This window comes from Salvelinus fontinalis, chromosome 4, assembly GCF_029448725.1.
Source record: "Salvelinus fontinalis isolate EN_2023a chromosome 4, ASM2944872v1, whole genome shotgun sequence".
In the NCBI taxonomy this organism is placed as follows: Eukaryota; Metazoa; Chordata; class Actinopteri; order Salmoniformes; family Salmonidae; genus Salvelinus; species Salvelinus fontinalis.
The window spans coordinates 50889143-50912757 of NC_074668.1; the positions used below are offsets into that span (position 1 = coordinate 50889143).

Sequence of the window (23615 nt, forward strand, 5' to 3'; positions counted from 1 at the left end):
AGGAAAGAAAAGACGTGCCGAGTGTGGAGGGGAACATGATTATGGTGAATGTGGGAACAATATCAACGCTAACTGTTGTAATTGTGGGGGAAAACACAGTGCAGAATTTGGTGGATGCCATGTGCAGAAAGAGGCTAGAGGCCCAAAGATATAAAATCACTCAATGTTTCTTATCCTGAGGCTGCAGGGTAGATTGGTGGAACTATTAGGCAGAATGATGGAGATAATAGGGTTACTCCTGGAATAAGTGGACCTGTTGGGAATATACTAGTAAACAAGGCAGTCATTTTGGTTGGACAGTTGGAAAGCTTGCTGATGAGAGTTGTTTGAGGGAGTTGGACGTTGGCCCTTCTGTGGTGATAGGGGATGTTCCTCTGTAGTTACTCCCAGAAGTCAGTGATATAAAGAAAGTGAGTGACTATTACATTGATAAAAGTGTTAAAGGAATTTTGATTCCTGTTTATTAACCAATTCAATTAAAACACTCTGCCCATAAATACGAATTTGTAAGATAATTATCAGCATAAAATGGACAGATACCAGTCTTAAAATCAATCAATCAATAGCGTTTATTCTCGAGAGTACTGATCATAATACATTTTACATCAGGTTATATAATAAAGATGATGTCATAGGTTTTAATGTCCAACCTCCTCTCGGATACAATGGCAATACAGTTTGAGTTCTCATTACTGTCTGCCACCTGTTCAACTATCTACAACCAACTCAAGGTCTTTCCCCTCCCTGGGTAGAGACATCATTTTAGCCTGTCTGAAGATAAACCCATTCTTTCTAACAAGGAACACATAACATTCAACATTTATGAGTTATAATCCTGGATGAACTGCACTACATGAGCCACTTGTGTGGGTTGTAGACTCCGTCTCAAGCTACCACTAGAGTGAAAGCACCGCCACCATTCAAAAATGACCAAAACATCAGCCAGGAAGCATAGGAACTGAGAAGTGGTCTGTGGTCACCACCTGCAGAACCACTCCTTTATTGGGGGTGTCTTGCTAATTGCCTATAATTTCCACCTGTTGTCTATTCCATTTGAACAACAGCATGTGAAATTTATTGTCAATCAGTGTTGCTTCCTAAGTGGACAGTTTGATTTCACAGAAGTGTGATTGACTTGGAGTTACATTGTGTTGTTTAAGTGTTCCCTTTATTTTTTTGAGCAGTATATATATACAGTATATATACACAGTATCAGTCAAAAGCTTGGACACACCTTGTCAGATTCTCCCCAAGGAGATGTGGGTGTGGAGTCAGGCGCAGGAGAAAGCAAGTTCCCGAAAAGGGCATTTATTTAACAAGTCCAAATAACAGGAAACCGGACTACAACAGCAGCCACAAAACCCACTCAGACACAGTCCAGGGAAAACCCACCTGTTAAACAGAACCCAAGAACACGCAACCCAAAACTAACTGACAGCAAACGAAACAATCCCGCACAAAACCCAGAGGAAATGGCGAGATTTTAAAGCACCGCCATTATTCAAAAGTGAGCAAAACATCAGCCAGGAAGCATAGGAACTGAAGTGGTCTGTGGTCACCACCTGCAGAACCACTCCTTTTTTGGGGGTGTCTTGCTAATTGCCTATAATTTCCACCTTTTGTCTATTCCATTTGCACAACAGCATGTGAAATTTATTATCAATCAGTGTTGCTTCCTAAGTGGACAGTTTGATTTCACAGAAGTGTGATTGACTTGGAGTTACATTGTGTTGTTTAAGTGTTCCCTTTATTTTTTTGAGCAGTGTATATATTTTTCACTTCACCAATTTTGACTATTTTGTGTATGTCCATTACATGAAATCCAAATAAAAATCCATTTAAATTACAGGTTGTAATAAAACAAAACAGGAAAAACAACAAAGGGGATGAATACTTTTGCAAGGTGTCACTTATTAAATCCACTTAAGTTAATGTAGATGAAAAGGAGGAGACAGGTTGAAGAAGGATTTTTAAGCCTTGAGACAATTGAGACATGGATTGTGTATGTGTGCCATTCAGAGGGTGAATGGGGAAGGCAAAAATATTTAAGTGCCTTTGAACGGGGTATGGTAGTAGGTGCCAGGCTCACCGGTTTGTGTCAAGAACTGCAACGCTGCTGGGTTTTTCACGCTCTACAGTTTCCAGTGTGTATCAAGAATGGTCCACCACCCAAAGAAAAACTTGACACAATTGTGGGAAGCATTGGAGTCAACATGGGCCAGAATCCCTGTGGAACGCTTTTAACAACTTGTAGAGTCCAGGGTGAACTGGGAGCTAGAACTTGTGGGGCCAAATAAAATCACCCAAGGGCCATCAGTTGGGGAACCTCTATACAGAGGAGCTGAAACTTGTCACTGATCAGTTTTAATCACATTAACAGGATAGATGACACAGACAGATGATAAATAAGAGGTGGGTCTACTAGTCTGGAAAATGTACACCAGCAGACATTTACATTAAGGAAGTGTGAGTGTCTGTAGTAGAATAAGGACTGTGTGTGTGGGATGTCTGTGAGAGCACATGCATGCCTGTGTGTGTCAATGTGTGTGAGGGAGAGAGAATAGGGGGAGGAGCGAGGGAGAATCAGATAATGAGAGGTATTTCTCTTCTTCCCTTGCTCTCTCTTTCTCTCAGGGGGTCCAGGAGATCACGCGGATGGCGGTGGCTGCTGCCCGGCAGATGATGGAAGCTGGGTGATTGAGCCTTGTCTTTAATAGTGGCAGGTGTTCCAGTAGCTGTTCCCGAGCGCAGGGGGCTTCAGCCAGGGCGGTGAGGGCACGCAGCGCGTTAGCACACACAGCTCTGTCCTCACTGCCAACCAGCTCCAACAAGGGGGGGATGGCACCTGCCTTTAAGGCCTGGTACTTCCCTGTGGACGACAGAGGGGAGAAGTGAGCATGAGTGAGTTAATGATGAGGTTGACACTATCTGTTGAGACATTGATGCTTCTGCATTAGGGGAAATAGCACCACTGTCTACCCCACCGTTGTTGTTATTGTTTTGTTGACTAAGAATAGATGGGGAGCATCACGCAACGTGGAAAAAAAAAAAATCTGTATATATTCTGCTGTTCTAATACATGTGCAATGATGTCCGAGGGGAAAAAAACTGTGCTCGTTGTTTGCAGTAACTTTGTTGTTGTAATATCGCAAATGGACGTGGCAGTTTTACAATCTAAGTAAAATAATAAAAAAATTCCCCAATAAAATCCTTCAGTTTAAGCTAGAGATATGGGCTGCGTCTCAATCCACCACATCCACCCATGTCGGCCTTCCCCATCTGCGGTGGAAGGCAAAGGTTGGCTACTTTAAAGAACCTCAAATATAAAATAAATGTAGATTTGTTTAACACTTTTTTGGTTACTACATGATTCCATATGTGTTATTTCATAGTTTTGATGTCTTCACTATTATTCTACAACGCAGAAAATAGTAAAAATAAAGAAAAACCCTTGAATAAGTAGGTGTTCTAAAACTTGGCAGGTCGTATACATAAAGTGCCTACGCAAAGTTCATACCCATTGACTTTCTCCACATTTGGTTACATTACAGTCTTATTCTAAAATGGATTAAATAAAAACATTTCCTCAGCAATCGACACACAATACTCCATAATGACAAATTGAAATCAGGTGTTAAGAAATGTTTGCAAATGTATTAAAAAAAAGAAATACCTTATTTACATAAGTATTCAGACCCTTTGCTACGAGACTTGAAATTGAGCTCAGGTGCATCCTGTTTCCATTGATCATCCTTGAGATGTTTCTACAACCTGATTGGAGTCCACCTGTAGTAAATTCAATTGATTGGACATGATTTGGAAAGGCACACACCAGTCGATAAAAGATCCCACAGTTGACAGTGCATGCCAGAGCAAAAACCAAGCCATGAGGTCGAAAGAATTGTCCATAGAGCTCCGAGACAGGGTTGTGTCGATGCACAAATCTGGGGAAGGGTACCAAAACATTTCTGCAGCATCCATCATTCTTAAATGGAAGAAATTTGGAACCACCAGGACTCTCCTAGAGCTGGCAGCCTGGCCAAACTGAGGAATCGGAGAGAAGGGCCTTGGTCAGGGAGGTGACCAAGAACCCAATAGGCACTCTGACAGAGCTCCAGAGTTCCTCTGTGGATATGGTTGTCCTTCTGGAAGGTTCTCCCATCTCTGAAGTACTCCACCCATCAGCCCTTTATGGTAAAGTGGCCAGACAGAAGCCACTCCTCAGTAAAAGGCACATGACAGCCCCTTAGAGTTTCCCAAAATGCACCTAAAGACTCTCAGATCATGAGAAACAAGATTATCTGGTCTAATAAAACCAAGATTGAACTCTTTGGACTGAATGCCAATCATCACAGAGCTTGAGAGGATCTGCAGAGAAGAATGGGAGAAAATATCCAAATACAGGTTGTAGCGTCATACCCAAGAAGACTCGCGGCTGTAATCGCTGTCAAAAGTGCTTCAACAAAGTACTGAGTAAAGGGTCTGAATACTTACGTAAACATAATATTTCAGTTTTTTAAAAATATACATTTGCATACATTTCAAAAAACCTGCTTTTGCTTTATCATTATGGGGTATTGTGTGTAGATTGAGGGGGGAAAAAACGTATCAATTTTAGAATAAGGCTGTAACGTAACAAAATGTGGGAAAAGTCAAGGGGTCTGAATACTTTCCGAATGCACTGCATCTACCTCAATTACCTCTTACCCCTGCACATCGACTCGGTAGTGGTACCCCTTGCATATAGCCAGGTAAACGTTACTCATTGTGTATCTATTATTACTTTTTTTATTACGTATTTTACTATACTATTATTTCTCTTTTTTTCTCTCTACATTGCTGGGAAGGGTGTGTTAGTAAGCCAATATCCATAAACCCCATGGTTCCAAGAACAATACTTACCTTACGAGCCTGAGAATCATGGGAAAATCTAAAGAAATCAGCCAAGACCTCAGCAAAGAAATTGAAGACCTCCAACAGTCTGGTTCATCCTTGGGAGCAATTTCCAAATGACTGAAGGTACCACGTTCATCTGTACAAACAATAGTGCGCAAATATAAACACCACGGGACCATGCAGCCGTCATACCGCTCAGGAAGGAGACGTGTTCTGTCTCCTAGAGATAAACGTACTTTGGTGTGAAAAGTGCAAATCAATCCCAGAACAACAGCAAACAACCTTATGAAGATGCTGGAGGAAACAGGTACAAAAGTATCTATATCCACAGTAAAACGAGTCCTATATCGACATAACCTGAAAGGCCGCTCAGCAAGGAAGAATCCACTGTTCCAAAACAGCCATAAAAAAATTCAGACTACGGTTTGCAACTGCACATGGGGACAAACATCGTACTTTTTGGAGAAATGTCCTCTGGTCTGATGAAACAAAAATAGAACCTTTTGGCCATAATGACCATCGTTATGTTTGGAGGAAAAAGGGGGAGGCTTGCAAGCCGAAGAACACCATCCCACGGGGGTGGCAACATCATGTTGTGGGGGTGCTTTGCTGCAGGAGGGACTGGTGCACTTCACAAAATAGATGGCATCATGAGACAGGAACATTATGTGGATATATTGAAGCAACATATCAAGACATTAGTCAGGAAGTTAAAGCTTGGCCGCAAATGGGTCTTCCAAATGGACAATGACCCCAAGCATACTTCCAAAGTTGTGTCAAAATGGCTTAAGGACAGCAGAGTCAAGGTATAGGAGTGGCCATCACAAAGCCCTGACCTCAATCCTATAGAAAATGTGTCGGCAGAACTGAAAAAGCGTGTGCGAGCAAGGAGGCCTACAAACCTGACTCAGTTACACCAGCTCTGTCAGGAGGAATGGGCCAAAATACACCCAACTTATTGTGGGAAGCTTGTGGAAGGCTACCCGAAACGTTTGACACAAGTTAAACAATTTAAAGTCAATGCTCCGAAATAATAATTTAGTGTATGTAAACTTCTGACCCACTGGGAATGTGATGGAAAAAATAATAGCTGAAATAAATACTTCTCGCTACTATTATTCTGACATTTCACATTCTTAAAATAAAGTGGTGATCCTAACTGACCTAAGACAGGGAATTTTTACTAGGATTAAATGTCAGGAATTGTGAAAAACTGAGTTTAAATATATTTGACTTAGGTGTATGTAAACTTCCGACTTCAACTGTACGTAAATGCAATATTTCATTTCATACATTTAAAAAAACAGTTTTTGCTTTGTCATTATGGAGTATTGTGTGTAGATTGAGGGGGGAAAAACGATTTAATCAATTTTAGAATAACGCTGTAACGAAAGAAATGTGGAAAAAGTCAAGGGGTCTGAATACTTTCCGAATGCACTGTATGTGGTAGTGGAGTAGGGCCTGAGGGCACACACCTAGTGTGTAATGAAATCTGTTATGAATGTATTGTAATGTTTTTAAAATTGTATAACTGCCTTAATTTTGCCGGACCCCAAGATGAGTAGTTGTTCCCTTGCCAGGTTCAGGAGAGAGAAAGACAATGTCTCTCCCTGCCTGTTGATGTACACCACCGACGTCCTGTTGTCAGACCTTACCAACACATACTGGCCCTCCAATATCAGAAAAAAAACACCAGAAAAACAGCCAGTAGCTCCAGGTAATTGATATGCAGTGCCTTTAGCGCTGTCGACGTTTGGTCGAAGCCCACACACAGTAGCCCACACACAGCATGCCCCATCCCAGTGAGGCTGCGTCTGTCGTGATCACCCTGCGGGACACTACCCGGCCCTCAGGCACGACAGGGATACCTTGAGCAACAAATGGCAATGGCGAGATGCATCCAGACGTGTAGCTACGTGAACCAATAGCTGGGACTCACCGACTATATTAGCCACCAAAACATGAGCAATTTGAACTTGTCCAAACCATTCAAGTACAGGATGGGATGCAGCATTTCATTGCTGTTCAGAACGAGGAAATACCGGCTGTAACAACCACTTCCGAGACGGGAACACCCCGAATAGCCCGCTTCCAAAGAAGAGAGAAAATCTCCTCTCTCAAAACAGGGGCTAGGACACACCCACTGTGAGACCTCCCATATATTGTCATCTGAAGGGGCGGAACACCACGAGTACTGGGATAATGTGGTTCTTTTGTCATGTCCTCTCACACCAGCCACTCCCGACAACCTTGTGTTCAACTGTGGGGAAGAGACTGATTTATGTTCACATATGGGTGATACCATACTTCAATACCCTTGGACACCATACGCCCTTGGGTAGAAGCAGTAAGTGCTTCTACTCAAGGTCGTATGGTGTCCAAGGGTATCGAAGTATGGTATCACCCATATGTGAGCATAAATCAGTCGCTCTGGATAAGAGTGTCCACCAAATGACAAAAATACAAATGCACAATGTCACCACTGACAGCCCAAAAACTTGGCCCTGTTTGTCATTCTCAGTGGTGCATGACATCGAAGCCCCACATATGAAAAAGATTGGTGTCCAGATATCATACCCGAGACTCCTAGTCATAAACCTGAGTTGGACGGGCGTTAACGTGCATTTTCCCAGCAGGAAGGTCGTATTGCCAACATTACTTGAATGCAGCAAGAAAGCACTGCGTCTCCTCGGAACGGGACTGCATGAACTCCATACCTGAGCCAAACACTCCTTCTGCAAAATTGGCTCACCCAAATATCATTCACCACTCAGGTAGGCTATTTGTGACAAAGTCAATCAGAGAGGACACTGGTCCACCGGAACCAGCCATGCTTTATTCGGGAGCTTAGGACTAAGAATAGCCTCTCTGTTAGCCTCCAAGACCAGGTGGCTAACTAGCTTCCCATACCAGCATAAAACCTAGCTTCCCATACCGTCATGAGCCCCTTCTAAAATAGTTCCACTTTCATGCAACTTGGTTGAATGTGAGTTATTCCAGGTAATTTTTTTTAAAAAGAGTCAAGCGACGCTTTACCGCAGTCATCACAGGTGGTAAAACATTCCTCAACCTGGGGCTAACTCCATTGCAAAGGAGAGGAGAGCCATACCGTTGTGCTGCTGCTCTGCAGCCCAGCGCGATATCTGTGGCAGAGACATGAGGTTGCTGGAGCTAGCTCATCCATCTATTCCTTCGAAACCCCCCCAAAACCAGTCAAAGAGACACCACATCCTTTCCAGAATGCGGTTTCCGAACACCTTCAGGGAAGCAGAGAACTGGAATGCCCATAGGGGAATTGAACGCCAGTCGCCCCGCATGACAGGCGAGGAACAACTCCGTTACAGTTTTTTTCAAAGAAAGGGCCGTCTCCAGCACAGGAGGTTGGTGGCACCTTAATTGGGGAGGACGGGCTCATAGTAATGGCTGGAACGCAATTAATGGAATGGTTTTGAACTCAAACACTGGTTTCAATGTGTTTGATACCATTCCATTCCAGACATTTTTATGAGCTGTCCTCACCTCAGCAGCCTCCTATTTTCCTCCAGTAACCACAATTTTCCTAAGAAGTCAGCATACAAGAGAGTCTGAACTCAGCCGGTGACACCGGGCACAATAACTGTTCCGAGCCAAAGCAGCCTGAGCGTTTATCCACCCCAGGCAAACAGGATAGTACTTGTGAGTACATTTTCATTGTGAAACCACATGCACTAGGGCAGTGAAGATCACTTTGAGTCAAAATGCAAGCTGAGTCTAATTTGTTGAATTACCACTATTACTCACAGCTGAGCATAATAAAACATTTTTTTTTACTGGACTGATGGCCTGCATCTGAGGGTCAGTCTGAGGGGAGGGAGGGAGCAGCGGTGAGGCTGCCTCTCATCCGGCTCACCATCCCTCCACTGAGAAAAGGGGACACAGTCTTTCAGCTGATGGCGAAAGTCGCACTGCATTATTTCTGCCTCATGCACCAATTTATGTTGTTAGTCCTATGAACAGAGAAAGTGGAATATTCCTTGATATTAAAAAAGACTCAAGCCGCTAATAACACAAGAACGGCTCATAATAATGGCTGGAACGGAGCAAATCGAATGGCATCAAACACCTGGAAACCATGTGTTTGATGTATTTGATACCATTCCACTGACTCAGCTCCAGTCATTACCACTAGCCCGTTCTCCCCACATAAGGTGCCACCAACCTCCAGTGATAGGGAAAATGCGCATTTTATGGCTTATAAAAGTGTTGAACAAAGTGTTGACAGTGCTGAATAACAACTTAAACATAAAAACAGCAGCTCTTTGCTGTATTCGTTGAGTAGTCATGGTTATAAAGGTTTTGAAATCGCACATTGTTTAACTTTGCTGTGCGATAGAGGCTTCTTTTTACAGTCTATGGTGCGAGGAAACTGTGCAGACACAGTGATCTGAGCTATCTGATTGGCCAGTAGTAGGCCAGGAAGTGCACTTGATTTGTTCTCTGGGCCTGCCGGGTAGGTGGACACATCACATGGTTCAAAATGGGAACAATTTACCTTCCCGGTGCTAGGGCTGCTGATTCATGTGCACCTACCGCCAATAGCGGTGAAACAAATACAACAAATATTGTAGTTTTTTTTACAGAAATGTTTGGTGATTGACTAGCAATGCCTTGGAGATCAACCAGTTAATCGCGATCGACCAAGTGGTGACCACTGCCCTAGGGCATGGTCGGCGGTTCAAATCCAGCCTGTTAGCCTTTTTTTACTTATTCTTAACATAGGCCATCTTACCCAAGCAAGGAAGTATTAGCTACACAAGCAGAGCAGAAAGTAGTTCGCTTTTAGCAAACACAAAATCCGATACCAAGACCCAAAAATAGCAACATCTAGGGGGACGAGTACTCTCTCCCCACTAACAGACACCTAAGTCGGAGCCAAATCCAGTAGTCTTTGTGTGCTTGTAAATTGCGTGACAAGTTCTCCGTCAGGCGAGCTGTAGAGCGAAGAATTTAGGAAATTAATGCGAGCCCCGGTGTTGTAGCCAGATAGGTGGGGCTTCCGAGGGCGGGCTCTGCATTGATTTGCCCATTGGGTGTGTTTTTAGTTTTCTTCAGGTGAATGTGATTGGTCATTGACTCCCTATTGTATGTTATGCTGAGTGACTGACTGAAAGGGAACCCACAGACACTCCCCACTGGGCAAAACACTGGTTGAATCAACATTGTTTCCACGTAATTTAAAACACAAAAATCTATGTGATGATGTAGAATCAATGTAGAAAACAAATTGGATTTGTAAAAACTCCTCAACGTAAGGGCAATTCATCTTTTTTTCACCCAACTTTTAACCTAAATCCAATGACATGGTGATTTGTTTAGTTGATTTCACGTTGATTTCAAGTTAACTCAACCAAATGTAAATCAAAACTAGACGTTGAACTGAAGTCTGTGCCCAGTGGTCGGCCCTGTTTGACACCCTTGCGTTAAGGGTATTCCTGTCCATATTACAGTATGTTAAAAAGATGCTCCATTCGTTTGGTAGAATTTCAGCCAGTAGTTTTGAAAGTAGCGCTCACAAGTTAAAACAAGAGTCCTTGACAATTGTGCATGATTGTGTACAACATCATAACGTCATTGTTCTCTAGCCTCTGTAGCGTGTGCACAAAGAGAATTTTAAAAACTGTGTTGAGTGTGCATGTTGGGCTCACCCCGCAACCTCATTGGACAATACTGTGCCGACCTGATCCAACCTTCCATTTTAATCTTGCAACCTCATTGGACATCATTCCACCTGCCAATTAACATTGTCCATCATGTTTGGTTGTTATCCCATTGTAGCGCATGCTCTCAGCAGACTAGTATGTCAAACCAGCAAGTGTATGTGATAATGTTGGCACATTTTATACAATTGAAAATGTATACTTACAGTATATGTTTGCATCAAATGTCCAACTCTTTGAAAGTAATGTATTGATTATATCATATGCCTACGTGATGAATGATGATCGCTGGCAATCAACAGCTGCAGTGTTGCCCACATTGGATTTTTCCATATTATGGAATACATGGGTAAAAGTTTATAAAGACAAAAGGTGAACACATGGAATTATTTCATTTGGATGGATAGTTGACACAAAATAAAGGTAGGCCAATATTTCCTAATCTTAAAAGTGGGTTTGCAGTATACATTTTTCAAGTGCATCAAAGTTATGTATGCTGTGTCACGATTCACGTTCAAATAAAGGTTAAATAAAAAAATAAAAAAATCACGGGTTGAATAAATGGATGGATGCGTGCCTTGTAAAAAAACACACAGCCAATATATTCCAAAAGTCAAACAAAATACACCAGAAACACGATTTAGGAGATACAGGTTGTGAGCATAGTGTTTATGATTGGGTTGATAATTGTGACTCACCACCTGTATTTGGTCTTATGTAGCAAAATTTGAAATTGTGTTTTTTATATTAGAATAAAGTAGAGACTCAGAGCTACAAAATAGTATATCATACACTGCATTTGAGGAACAATGGGAAAGTTATTTTGCTTTGAAAGTTGATCAACTCGCAATCTCACTTTTGAGAAAATTGCATTTGAATGTTTTGCTATCTAGTGAAGAGCACTTCTTTGTCAACACCCATTCAGCATCGTTCACACCCTCACCCTAAGCTTTAGCCCCACCCATCTCGTTTCGCTCTCGAAACGCACACTTGACGCTCTGGCTGATGATTTGTTAACCTCTGGATAGCATGAAAACAGCCTAACTAGCTCTGCTGGCAACAATTTCATTACGCGTTTTTGCAGACGTTTACTGCACCAGCCATATTTAACAGGTGTTGTACACACATCACGAAACGTTAGCTAACGAGCCAGCCAGCCAGCTAATTAAACAATGAACAGTGCCAACAATGCCACAGTGCTGGGAGCTAACCAACCATGTTCAATGTTAGCTAGCTAACATTAGGCTCTAACTATAACAGCACACAGCTCTGGGAAACAAATAATAACATCAGGTAGGGAGCCAGCCAGATAACGTTAGCTAGCTAGCTAACAGTACACTTTAGCTTGAAATGGAACCACTTTCTGTCAAAATCAGAAAACATGTCATATCTGAAAATGTAGCTAGCTAACGCTAGACTATCTTACCTGTACGTCATCGTGCATGGACGCGTCTCCCTGTCAGGAATGCCATGCCACCGTTGCCCTTAGTTTGAAGATGTAATCCGGAGACAGGTCTTTTCTCCATCTCTTTAGCTATCATACTCTAATTCCACTAATTTCAAAACATGATCCTCCAGAAAGTGGAGAGCCACACTTATGCAGCTCCACTACACAACACATTTTTTTTTTAAAGCCACGTTCGACAGGATTACCAACACAGACTGACGAGCTTCTATGGCAGACCAATCTGAACTCCTCTCTCGGCATGTCCTGCCCACTCATTATCTCAGCCAATCATGGCTAGTGGGAAGGTTGCTCACTTTTTCTGTGGCTTAACCAACAAGGATCGTAATTTAACAATTGTATTGCTATTTACAGATGGCATACAATTTTGTTATTAAGGTACATGGAAGTTCACATGTTCAAGAAGGCATTTCTGTCAAAAAACAAATTCAGATTTTTTTTAAAATTACGTTCAAACGGCAATCCTGTGAAGTCGTGACTTGCAACATACGCCTAGTTTCCTGAATTGGGTCACAATTGTCTTCTAATGTATTTGTGTTGCTACAATGCACACAACATTTTCTGGTTTGCAGAGAAATGTATTGAAAGAGATACAGTACCAGACAAAAGTTTGGACACACCTACTCATTCCAGAGTTTTTATTTTATTTTTAGTATTTTCTACATTGTAGAATAATAGTGAAGACATCAGAACTATGAAATAACACATATGGAATCATGTAGTAACCAAAAAAGTGTTAAACACATCTAAATTTATTGGCTACTTTGAAGAACCTCAAAATATATTTCATATTTGAGGTTCTTCAAAGTAGCCACCCTTTGCCTTGACAGCTTTGCAGATGTAACGGCGTTCCTCTCTCTCTTCATAAGAAGAGGTGGAGTAGTGATCGAGCCAAGGCGCAGCGGGTTGTGAATACATGATGATTTATTAAATAAACAAAACAGACAAAGACGAAAACGAACTATACTTGATATAACTAACAAAATAACAAAACGATGTAGACAGACCTGAACAAACGAACTTACAAATACACGAAGCACGCTGACACAGGAACAGACTACATAAACGCACGAACAAACCGAAAACATTCCCGTATGGTGTAACATCGACACAGACACAGGAGACAATCACCCACCAACAAACAGTGAGAACACCCTACCTAAATATGACTCTTAATTAGAGGAGAACGCAAAACACCTGCCTCTAATTAAGAGCCATACCAGGCAACCAAAACCAACATAGAAACAGATAACATAGACTGCCCACCCAAAACACATGCCCTGACCTAAACACATACAAAAACAACATAAAACAGGTCAGGACCGTTACAGAACCCCCCCCCTCAAGGTGCGAACTCCGGGCGCACCAGCACAAAGTCCAGGGGAGGGTCTGGGTGGGCAGTTGACCACGGTGGTGGCTCCGGCTCTGGACGCTGTCCCCACACCACCATAGTCACTCCCCGTTTCTGTCTTCCCCTCCCAATGACCACCCTAAAACTCACATCCCCTAAATAAACGGCCAGCACCAGGAGAAGGGGCAGCACCGGAACAAGGGGCAGCACCGGGACAAGGGGCAACACCGGGACAAGGGGCAGCACCAGGATAAGGGGCAGCACCAGGATAAAGACCAGCACCGGGATAAGGGGCAGCACCGGGACAAGGGGCAGCACCGGGACAAGGGGCAGCACCGGGACAAGGGGCAGCACCGGGACAAGGGGCAGCACCGGGACAAGGGGCAGCACCGGGACAAGGGGCAGCACCGGGACAAGGGGCAGGTCCCGGCTGATATACTCTGGCAGATCCTGGCTGAGGGACTCTGGCAGGTCTATGCAGGCTGACGGCTCTCGACGCTCATGGCAGGCTGACGGCTCTCGACGCTCATGGCAGGCTGACGGCTCTCGACGCTCATGGCAGGCTGACGGCTCTCGACGCTCATGGCAGGCTGACGGCTCTCGACGCTCATGGCAGGCTGACGGCTCTCGACGCTCATGGCAGGCTGACGGCTCTCGACGCTCATGGCAGGCTGACGGCTCTCGACGCTCATGGCAGGCTGACGGCTCTCGACGCTCATGGCAGGCTGACGGCTCTCGACTCTCATGGCAGGCTGACGGCTCTGGCTGCTCATGGCTCGCTGGCGGCTCTGGCAGATCCTGTCTGGTTGGCGGCTCTGGCAGATCCTGTCTGGTTGGCGGCTCTGGCAGATCCTGTCTGGTTGGCGGCTCTGGCAGATCCTGTCTGGCGGGCGGCTCTAGCGGCTCCTGTCTGGCGGGCGGCTCTAGCGGCTCCTGTCTGGCGGACGGCTCTGTAGGCTCATGGCAGACGGGCGGCTTTGCAGGCTCATGGCAGACGGGCGGCTTTGCAGGCTCATGGCAGACGGATGGCTCAGATGGCGCTGGGGAGACGGATGGCTCAGATGGCGCTGGGGAGACGGATGGCTCAGATGGCGCTGGGGAGACGGATGGCTCTGGCCGGATACGGCGCACTGTAGACCTGGTGCGTGGTGCCGGAACTGGAGGCACCGGGCTAAGGATAAGCACCTTCCTACTAGTGCGGGGAGCAGGGACAGGGCACACTGTACTCTCAAAGCCTACTCTATCCCTGATGCGAGGTACCGGCACTGGTGACACCGGGCTGAGGACAAGCACATCAGGATTAGTAGGGGGAGAAGATACAGTGTGTTCAGGGCTCTGGAGACGCACAGGAGGCTTAGTGCGTGGTGCCGGAACTGGAGGCACCGAACTGGATACACGCACAACAGAGAGAGTGCGTGGAGGAGGAACTGGGCTCAGGAGACGCACTGGTAGCCTAGTGCGTAGTGTAGGCACTGTAGGTACTAGGCTGGGGCGGGGAGGTGGCGCCGGAAATACCGGACCGTGGAGGCGTACTGGCACTCTTGAGCATTGAGCCTGCCCAACCTTACCTGGTTGAATGCTCCCGGTCGCCCGACCAGTGCGGGGAGGTGGAATAACCCGCACCGGCCTATGTAGGCGAACCGGGGAAACCATGCGTAAGGCCGGTGCCATGTATGCCGGCCCGAGGAGACGCACTGGAGACCAGACGCGTTGAGCTGGCCTCATGACACCTGGCTCAATACCCAATCTAGCCCTACCAGTGCGGGGAGGTGGAATAACCCGCACTGGGCTATGCACTCGTACAGGAGACACCGTGCGCTCTACTGCGTAACACGGCGCCTGCCCGTACTCCCGCTCTCCACGGTAAGCCTGGGAAGTGGGCGCAGGTCTCCTACCTGCCCTAGGCCCACTACCTCTTAGCCCCCCCCCCCCCCAAGAAATTTTTGGGTGTTACTTACGGGCTTTTTGGGCTTCCGTGCCAGACGCGTTCCCTCATAGCTCCGGTTCCTCTCTCCGGTAGCCTCTGCTCTCCTCAGTGCCTCCAGCTGCTCCCATGGCTTTTCGGGCTTCCAGCCACGTCTCTTTGCTGCCTCCTCAAACCACCGCTCCTGGGCTTTAGCTGCCTCCCTCTCTTCCTGAGAGCGGCGATTCTCTCCTGCCTTAGCCCAGGGACCCTCTCCATTCAATATCTGCTCCCAAGTCCAGAAGTCCTTGTTACCCTGTCCCTTACTCCGTTGACTCCGCTGCTTGGCTCTGGTATGGTGGGTGATTCTGTAACGGCGTTCCTCTCTCTCTTCATAAGAAGAGGTGGAGTAGTGATCGAGCCAAGGCGCAGCGGGTTGTGAATACATGATGATTTATTAAATAAACAAAACAGACAAAGACGAAAACGAACTATACTTGATATAACTAACAAAATAACAAAATGATGTAGACAGACCTGAACAAACGAACTTACAAATACACGAAGCACGCTGACACAGGAACAGACTACATAAACGCACGAACAAACCGAAAACATTCCCGTATGGTGTAACATCGACACAGACACAGGAGACAATCACCCACCAACAAACAGTGAGAACACCCTACCTAAATATGACTCTTAATTAGAGGAGAACGCAAAACACCTGCCTCTAATTAAGAGCCATACCAGGCAACCAAAACCAACATAGAAACAGATAACATAGACTGCCCACCCAAAACACATGCCCTGACCTAAACACATACAAAAACAACATAAAACAGGTCAGGACCGTTACAGCAGACTCTTGGAGTTCTCTCAACCAGTTTCATGAGGTAGTCACCTGGAATGCATTTCAATTCAATTTGGGGTGGCAGGTAGCCTAGTGGTTAGAGTGTTGGACTAGTAACCGAAAGGTTGCAAGATCAAAACCCCGAGCTGACAAGGTAAAAATCTGTCATACTGGCCCTGAACAAGGCAGTTAACCCACTGTTCCTAGGCTGTCATTGAAAATAAGAATGTGTTCTTAACTGACTTGCCTAGTTAAATAAAGGTAAAAATAAAAAAAAACTGCATGCAGGAGTCGCCTCTTCACTGTTGATGTTGAGACTGGTGTTTTGCGGGTACTATTTATTGAAGCTGCCAGTTGAGGACTTGTGAGGCATCTGTTTCTCAAACTAGATACTCTAATGTACTTGTGCTCTTGCTCAGTTGTGCACCGGGGCTTCCCACTCCTCTTTCAATTCTGGTTAGGGCCAGTTTGCACTGTTCTGTGAAGGGAGTAGTACACAACGTTGTACGTGATCTTCAGTTTCTTGGCAATTTCTCACATGGAATAGTCTCATTTCTCAGAACAAGAATAGACTGATGAGTTTCAGAAGAAAGAATTTGCTTCTGGCCATTTTGAGCCTGTAATCGAACCCACATATGCTGATGCTCCAGACACTCAAGTAGTCTAAAGAAAGCCAGTTTTATTGCTTCTTTAATCAGGACAACAGTTTTCAGCTGTGCTAACATAATTGCAAACGGGTTTTCTAATGATCAATTAGCCTTTTAAAACAATAAACTTGGATTAGCTAACACAATGTGCCATTGGAACACAGGAGTGATGGTTGCTGATAATGGGCCGCTGTACGCCTATGTAGATATTCCATAAAAAATCTGCCGTATCCAGCTACAATAGTCATTTACAACATTAACAATGTCTACACTGTATTTCTGATCAATTTGATGTTATTTTAATGGACAAAAAATATATGCTTTTCTTTCAAAAACAAGGACATTTCTAAGTGACCCCAAACTTTTGAACGGTAGTGTATGTGGGAACTCCTTCAAGACTGTTGGAAAAGCATTCCTCATGAAGATGGTTGAGAGAATGCCAAGAGTGTGCAAAGCTGTCATCAAGGCAAAAAGGGTGGCTACTTTGAAGAGTATTTTGATTTGTTAAATACTTTTTTGGTTACTACATGATTCCATATGTGTTATTTCATAGTTTTGATGTCTTCACTATTATTCTACAATGTAGAAAATAGTAAAAAATAAAGAAAAACCCTGAAATTAGTAGGTGTCCAAACTTTTGACTGGTACTGTACATTAAACTACTACCAATGTCTTATAAATCTAATTTCAGATGTTTTGTAACTTATGCATGGATTTGATAGACGTATGCAATGTATTTCCACTGTTATGAAAATAACTAATGGTATGCGCATGCAGCAATTCGTAAGGGCATGCAGCCATTCATCCCATCTTGCTTTAGAACGTGCGTTCAATACATTACAGGGAACAAGCATGTAGATCTCATGCACTAAATGATGGCAGGTTTGAATGTAAGGGTTCTGTGGGTTTTTCCGCTGGGAGAGCACTGTAGATAGTTTATTATGCATGTATGAGCGATACATTGACACAGAGTCCAAAACGGGAGGTTTAAAAAACTAACGAGGTAGTTTTGAACCCTCCAGAATGGCTCTTTAATGTAAGTTCCCTGCAACATAGAGATAAGCCTATGTTGTTAACATTGTTCACATGCGAACTTGCACCCTAACTCTAAACTATTACTTAAGACAATAGTCAAAATAGATATCTAAAATATCCTTTCTTTCACATTCAACCATTCCCCTCCTTACCTTTAGTGATAATAGCTGTGTTCATAATAGTCCCAGCAGCACTGGCAGTCACTCCTGGGTCGCAGTCTGATAGCAGCTTCACCAGGATTGGGAGAACTCCCTCCTCACATACCTTGTGCTTCCCTTCTGATGGAACACTAACAGGGCAAACAGGGGTCTTCAAATGGAATCATAACTTAGTTCAAAGCAAGCTTTTAATTTTGCATGCACATACACTGCTCAAAAAAATTAAGGGAACACTTAAACAACACAATGTAACTCCAAGTCAATCACACTTCTGTGAAATCAAACTGTCCACTTAGGAAGCAACACTGATTGACAATAAATTTCACATGCTGTTGTGCAAATGGAATAGACAACAGGTGGAAGTTATAGGCAATTAGCAAGACTCCCAATAAAGGAGTGGTTCTGCAGGTGGTGACCACAGACCACTTCTCAGTTCCTATGCTTCTTGGCTGATGTTTTGGTCACTTTTGAATGCTGGCGGTGCTTTCACTCTAGTGGTAGCATGAGATGGAGTCTACAACCCACACAAGTGGCTCAGGTAGTGCAGCTCATCCAGGATGGCACATCAATGCGAGATGTGGCAAGAAGGTTTGCTGTGTCTGTCAGCGTAGTGTCCAGAGCATGGAGGCGCTACCAGGAGACAGGCCAGTACATCAGGAGACGTGGAGGAGGCCGTAGGAGGGCAACAACCCAGCAGCAGGACCGCTACCTCCGCCTTTGTGAGACCATATGCTGACACATGCACATTTGTGGCCTGCTGGAGGTCATTTTGCAGGGCTCTGGCAGTGCTCCTCCTTGCACATAGGCGGAGGTAGCGGTCCTGCTGCTGGGTTGTTGCCCTCCTACGGCCTCCTCCACGTCTCCTGATGTACTGGCCTGTCTCCTGGTAGCGCCTGCATGCTCTGGACACTACGCTGACAGTCACAGCAAACCTTCTTGCCACAGCTCGCATTGATGTGCCATCCTGGATGAGCTGCACTACCTGAGCCACTTGTGTGGGTTGTAGACTCCGTCTCATGCTACCACTAGAGTGAAAGCACCGCCAGCATTCAAAAGTGACCAAAACATCAGCCAGGAAGCATAGGAACTGAGAAGTGGTCTGTGGTCACCACCTGCAGAACCACTCCTTTATTGGGGGTGTCTTGCTAATTGCCTATAATTTCCACCTTTTGTCTATTCCATTTGCACAACAGCATGTGACATTTATTGTCAATCAGTGTTGCTTCCTAAGTGGACAGTTTGATTTCACAGAAGTGTGATTGACTTGGAGTTACATTGTGTTGTTTAAGTGTTCCCTTTATTTTTTTGAGCAGTGTATTACTAGAGTGCATTTTTTCTACATTACACCCATCATTCATGAATATTGAAAGCCTCAAATTCCCAATATTTAGATTTTTTTAAAGTATTCTTTCCTGTCAGTAAGTAGAGCATGGCTGTGTACCAAATGGCACCTAATTCCCTAATAAGGCACTACTTTGACCTGGGCCAATAGAGCGCTGGTCAAAAGTAGTGCAGTATGTAAGGAATAGGGTGTCACTTGGAACATACCCATGTTTGTGTCTCTGCTCACCTGATGCCCACCATAGCGGAGGCTGCGGCCCGGCGGATGTCAGGGGAGGGGTGAGAGAGCTGGTTTCGCAGCATGGGAACTCCGTCACTGGCCAGGGCCGGCAGGGCATCCACCCTCACACAGTAGCTGAGAGTGGCCAGGATCAGGGCCCGGATCTCCTCCTGCTCAACAGGCAGCTTCATCACCAGCCGGGGAACCAGGCCCAAAGTCACCATACACATTGCACCTGACCAGGAGACAGAAGCTCATAAGGTCATAAGGCCCTAAAACATGTCCATCATCTAAGGATTTGGATTCATACCAGTCTCTTTCATTGAATCACTTGTTTCGTTAATAATTGTTACATTTAGAAGATCTTATGATAAGATAAAAACGTCGGCAAAAAATAGTAATTAAATTGATGCCAGCCGCACAGTTACAGTCACCAACGCTCTAGATAACATGAAAACAGCCTAACCAGGTCTGCTAGGGCAAGTAAAATGGTCAGAGTGAGGGGTTCTCTCATTTGTGTCTGGAAGTAGCTCGCAAATTAGCCAGTTAGCTTGGGTGCTTGAATGCAGTTGTGAGTTCAGAAAGCTCGGATCAACTCTACTCCTCGGCCAGAGCGTCCAGTGAGCGAAACGCTCTGAAATTACAAAATGACAATCTGACAATGCTCTGAATTGACGAATTCCCAGAGCGCACTCTTGCACTCCAGATTGAATTTACGAACGCACCCTTAATAACACACCCGAAGTCGTAAAATGTTTGCTAGTAATTTGTTATGCTAACAAGCTAGCAAGAACATCAACTTCCGGTAGACAGGCAGAGCGCCAGTACGCTCAACTGAAAGGATACCGTTCGTTTACAGTATACTAAAATGAACTAATATTATATAGTATGTAGTATATACTCATTAAGTATGTAGTATGTAATATGTATGGGTATTCGGAACACAGCTATAGTGTTTGAATAGTGTCTAAATCAAAATACATCCAAATGTCATGTGTAATGAGTCCTTCAGCTTGCCTGGAGTGTCACTGTAATTGGGGCAGCTGAAAACCAACGACTAAAGCCTAGGCATACGTACCTGCAGGAAACTCAGCCACCATCTTCAGTGCACGATGCATGTTTTTACGACAGGCATCAACTGGCTCGTCTAGAAGATCAGACAGTGGAGCCACCACATCCCACGTGAGGAAGGCTTCTCTAGGGACATACACTGGGGTCACTCACACCAATCGCCACCCAACCCAAGATTCCCTCCACTCATTTGCAAGTCCACAAGTTTAGTCGTGTCTACTATTTATGGATGTGAAATAAGTACACCAAAAATGTTTTACTAAGGATTGTTTCCTCATCCGGATAACTTGCCATACAGAAGATGACTGTTGCAGAGATACTGGATATAATGACAAGATGCTTGTGTCGCCGCCCTAATGGAATTCGTTGTCCACAGAGTGGAACGGCAGGATGTCAAGCACATCTCTTTGGATTGATGGATACATCTCGTTATTTAAATACTTTTTTGAATATTCGATGAGAGGTGGTGATGTCATCTGCCTGTATTCAATGGAGAGTGAGATGCTATGCTAACCTCATGAATATGCATATACATTCAAATTTCAACAGGGACAACTCAAAACTAAAGTGTTTTTTTCTCAAAGTGGCTGGGATGTCAGGTGCATCACACTTATATCAGTACACTCGTAACAACCTAAGCATTACAAAACTTATATTAGATCAAAAAAGCCTCACGTATCAATAAAGCAATACATTTTTATCTTGACAAAATTTGACACTCTCCCATACAAAAACTCTTCACTTGCTTAATAATTAATGATCTGCTTAACATGGACATATTTTGGGTGGAGTAAACAACCTCGCTTCGCCTCTCCTCTTTGGCTGTGGTCATTGGCATTGTTGGTAAACCATATTGTACTAGGCTGCCACCTACTGTCTGCAGTAACCGTAGCATTGACCATTGGGTGGACCAAATTATCCCTGGGTATGGGATTGCTCACCTCCCCACATTATGGGCAGCTAGTAGGTAAAAGACTTCTGTAGTTTTGATTCTCACTGAGCTGTCTCTGTCTTGCAGCAGGACCTTCAGCCTCTCCAAACAGCCTGAAACAAATTCACAGAGGATATCTAGTTTGGAAACGTTTACTTCCCGCTGGTTAAGAGAAGGCTTTGTGAAGAATATAGTCCAAATGATCTACAGTAAGTACTCAGAAGGCTAAGCCTTGCTGTCCCTTTTTGTTGACTATTGTGCAATTAACAGGCACACTTCTAGCTTCTAGATGTTGTGCGTCGGTACGAACTGAGTCCACGACAAGGATATTCGTTCAGGCGGTCAGCTTCCAAGGTAAATAATACAGAACCGTTTTATTCGGAGTGTAAGCTAGTAGGGCTTGCTATCTCGGGCACAGAACGGGGAGATCCAGCGTCCATGCAGTGAGATACCAGCCAAATAAGTTAACAATGGGCAACCGTGGGAACATAACAATAGTGAACAGTTCTGCGTTGTCTAGCTAATAACAAGTGTGTATAGCTGCCTTATGCAGGTGAATGTATTATCTCCCAAAACCATTACAATGCAAGATTTGTGACTCGTGAAACAGATGCAGCAATTTAAAAATGAGATTCCACAAATGTTTTGTTTAAGAAAGCAAGGATTTTATACAATGCAATAATGGAATATGCATCTTACCTTTGTGAATAGCCTCATATGCCCTCGTTGGGTCATGAACCAGGTCGCAGAGGGCTGCAAGAGCTCTCTGTCGTATGCACAGCTGTGGATCTTGCAGTTCCAGAGAGATCCTCGGAAGGGCTCGGTTGCCGAATGCAACAGGTGCTTGAGTCGGGTCAAAATGCGGGGGCAATTGCTCCGAAATCCGCGTGCTAGCCATACTCTAACAAAATAAGAATTGTTCTTATTAAACAACTGTTGATTATAGCTTACCTTATTTCACTATATTGTAACAATAAGCTGCCTGTCACTAGTTGTTTGCCAGCGAGCAGAACAGGTATTTAGCTACTCTGCGCCACTGCTGCTCACTCCACCAATCGTTGCTTAGTAACTAGCTATCTGTACACAATACACATACCTTTCCCCCTTTTTTTTATATATATTTTTTTACAGGGTGTATATTTGTTGTTAGTTATATTTCGCTAGTTGTTTGGGTCAAAAAGAGGTGATTAACATAAATACAATACATTACATCACATTCCCCTTACCCGTCCCTCTCATGCTCGTGCGTTTCTATACGAAAATTACCTTAGGCAGGCCAAGACCATTACCTCTCTTTCACTGAACTTATTATCGAATTTTTATTATAACAAAACAATAAAAATGTGTTTATTGGTTTCATTTATTGCTCTTATTTTAATTGTCATTGACCACAGGGCCTCTTTCCAGAACAACCAGTAGCCTATCACAAAGAACACTATGCTGCATGTTTTCCCTGACCATTACAGGTGACGTAGGCCAGTGGTTCCAAAAATGTGGGGCCGCCCGCATATATATATTTATTAACTGGGTGGTTCGAGCCCTGAATGCTGATTGGCTGACATCCGTGGTATATCAGGCTGTATACCACGTGTATGACAAAACAATTATGTATAATGCTCTAATTATGTTGGTAACCAGTTTATAATAGCAATAAGGCACCTCGGAACAGCCCTTAGCCGTGGTATATTGGCCATATACCACACCCCCTTGTGGCTTATTGCTTAAATATATACAGTACCAGTCAAAAGTTTGGACACACCTACTCATTCAAGGGTTTTTCTTTATTTTTACTATTTTCTACATTGTAGAATAATAGTGAAGACATCAAATTTTGAATGGAATCATGTAGTAACCAAAAAAGTGTTAAACAAATCAAAATATATGTTATATTTGAGATTCTTCAAAGTAGCCACCTTTTACCTTGATGACAGCTTTGCACACTCTTGGCATTCTCTCAATCAGGTTCACCTGGAATGCTTTTCCAACCGTCTTGAAGCAGTTTCCTGAGCACTTGTTGGCTGCTTTTCCCCAGAAATGTGTCACTCAAA

General features: G+C 44.1%; 1 protein-coding gene across 1 annotated transcript; it reads right to left on the bottom strand.

Annotated features, from left to right (window-relative positions):
* Window positions 1–545: 545 nt before the first annotated feature.
* Window positions 546–22641, bottom strand: rsph14 (radial spoke head 14 homolog). Its single transcript, XM_055920514.1, has 6 exons — window positions 22267–22641; window positions 21578–21680; window positions 20644–20762; window positions 19575–19800; window positions 17999–18135; window positions 546–2869 (listed from the first exon to the last, which is right to left on the bottom strand). The coding sequence occupies exons 1-6, from the start codon at window positions 22463–22465 to the stop codon at window positions 2631–2633; spliced, it is 1023 nt and encodes a 340-aa protein (XP_055776489.1). The 5' UTR covers window positions 22466–22641; the 3' UTR covers window positions 546–2630.
* Window positions 22642–23615: the final 974 nt, after the last annotated feature.

Coding starts and splice junctions, on each gene's coding strand:
- rsph14 (XM_055920514.1), bottom strand. CDS start 22,465: ATGGCTAGCACGCGGATTTCGGAGCAATTGCCCCCGCATTTTGACCCG. Junction 20,763..21,577: donor GCTGCCCATAATGTGGGGAG/GTGAGCAATCCC, acceptor GTATGTCCCTAG/AGAAGCCTTCCTCACGTGGG. Junction 18,136..19,574: donor TCCGCTATGGTGGGCATCAG/GTGAGCAGAGAC, acceptor TTGCCCTGTTAG/TGTTCCATCAGAAGGGAAGC.